General features: G+C 41.8%; 1 protein-coding gene across 1 annotated transcript in view; it reads right to left on the reverse strand.

The window, feature by feature from the left end:
- Window positions 1-100: 100 nt before the first annotated feature.
- polr1c (RNA polymerase I and III subunit C) overlaps window positions 101-2,196 on the reverse strand; it is a 26,611-nt gene continuing 24,515 nt past the window's right edge. Inside the window, exons 9-10 of the mRNA XM_008281515.1 lie at window positions 803-919; window positions 101-459 (exon numbers count right to left, since the gene is read on the reverse strand). Of these exons, the coding sequence (XP_008279737.1) occupies window positions 341-459; window positions 803-919 (236 nt within the window). The 3' untranslated portion in view covers window positions 101-340. The remainder of the gene's footprint in view (window positions 460-802; window positions 920-2,196) is intronic.

Genomic DNA, 2,196 nt, shown 5'->3' on the forward strand with positions numbered 1-2,196 from the left:
TGTTACTGCCGATACTGGGTCTTTAGGAGATATTATACGCCGATTGTCCAGTAATGCAAACCATTCTTCCTATTATTTTCATGAAAGCAGAAATTAAGCATTTTTAGACATGTAAATATTGTTTTTATTACATTTAGCATATTTGCTTAAGCAAAACTGAGATATACAAAACACTACAGACAGTACATTCATACATTCTCACAAGCAAGTCTTCTAACCCTAGCAAAATCTGCTTTTTGAAAATTCAGTTTAGCTTTTATCAAAACAGACACATTTCAAAGCAGCCACTTCACTGAGAGCACAGTATCAACCATCCAAGCCCTGATATGCTGTCATCCATTCACTCCATGTCAGTAGTGTCCAGTTCATTGAGAAACCGCTGACACTTGGCCATGAGGACTTTGATGGCTTCCATAACCAAGACCTCTGGAGGCAGGATGCCAGTCGACTCCACAGTATCTGTAAAAGAAAAGAAACACATGAACTAATATGCAGTATAAATACATAATGTGAGCTGCTGCATGGAAAAACATTAAAGACATTCTTAATTTACCACAACACTATTTACACACACTAAAACCACAACTAATTTACCACAACTCTTTGGATTGTTCCTTTGGAACTCCTTTGGAACAATCCAAAGAGTCACAAAATATCAAACTACTCCTATAAGGTGAGTTAATTTATTGATATTATTTAATTGGATTTTTCTGCCTAGACTAGTGAGTCATTGAGTCTAGTAGTGTTTTAAAAAGCAGTTAAAGGCATACACATTAGCAATACACAGTATATATGAACGTACAGATGAAATGGTCTCGCACTCTGCCAAGCTTCACCACATTCTTCAGGTCACTATGTCGGAGGACTTCCCTGCTGCATGTATCCAGGCGACTGTTGGCTACTTTGGCAACCTTTTTCCCTGCGGTGGACAAGACCAAACAACAGATGATCCACTTAGCAGCCTTTAGAGACTTACGGCACTCTAACAGAAAATTTAACTATTTGATTTGAGAGCAAAGTAAAGATAACACTTAATTGATCCTGAAGTAAAATTCTTTGGCCAGATATTGCTCAGAAAGTAAATTACACAACATGAGAATCGCAGAAAAGCAGTATAATATAAGTACATTACTGAAAATAAAAAAATAAGTAAGCTAAAAGAAAAAGAAAGACTACAATAGAATAGTGACACCAGTGTGGCTGCAGGGGGTGAGAGGCTGTTTCCTCAGCATCCTTCTCTCTGCTACCTCCACCACTGACTCCAACTCCACTCCCAGAACAGAAGCAGCTTTCCTGATGAGCCTGTTGAGTCTGCTGGCATCAGCGGCCTTCCCCCTGCTGTTACACCACACTGCAGCGTAGAAGATGACGCTGGCCACCACATAGTAATTAAATATCTGCTGCTAAAAGTCAAGAACAGTGCTGCCTGCCTCTTACAGGTGAGTATAAGTCTTGTGCTGCAAAAAGAGGATGGCATCTTCCACTCCAGTGTGAGGCTGGTATGCAAACTGCTGGGCACCTAGCTATGGCTCAGCTACTGAGCAGAGGTGCTCAAGACCAGCCTCTCTAGTGACTTCATGACATGTGTAGTCAGAGCCACTGGTCCGCAGTCACTGAGGGCTATGCTGCTTTATCTTGACTACAGTCTGAGGCTGAGACCGCAGGTGGCAGGTGGTGTTGAGGGGAAATATGAACAGGACCGCATCTGTGTCTGCATATCACTTATCAGCCTACACACACAAACGCAGAGACTATGAACTGGCCTGTACTCAGCCAGGGTTCGTAACTGGAGAAACAGCAAACCTTCTTCATTGGGATCACACTGTAGATGCCCACATTTACAGCATGTAATGCAGTCTGTCAGTTCTTCACCTCAAAACATCTCTGCAGAGTCTCTACAGCAGGGGTGCCCAATCCTGGTCCTCGAGAGCCCCTATCCAGCATGTTTTAGATGTTTCCCCTCTTCCAACACACCTGATTCAAATGATCAGCTCATTATCAAGCTCTGCAGAAGCCTGATAATGATCCTGATAACAGTTTTGTTTCATAGATTTATAAGACTCAGGAATCAGGATAATTGTAAAGGGTAATTGTTGAATATTGGAGAAGGGGTAGGATCAAATAAGTTTTACTTCTTCCTACCCCTTTTCAGACATGTTGCATTGGTTATGTGTGCTATGGGTATTGTTATGCGCG

This window comes from Stegastes partitus, unplaced genomic scaffold (assembly GCF_000690725.1).
Source record: "Stegastes partitus isolate 25-593 unplaced genomic scaffold, Stegastes_partitus-1.0.2 Scaffold235, whole genome shotgun sequence".
Taxonomy (NCBI): domain Eukaryota; kingdom Metazoa; phylum Chordata; class Actinopteri; family Pomacentridae; genus Stegastes; species Stegastes partitus.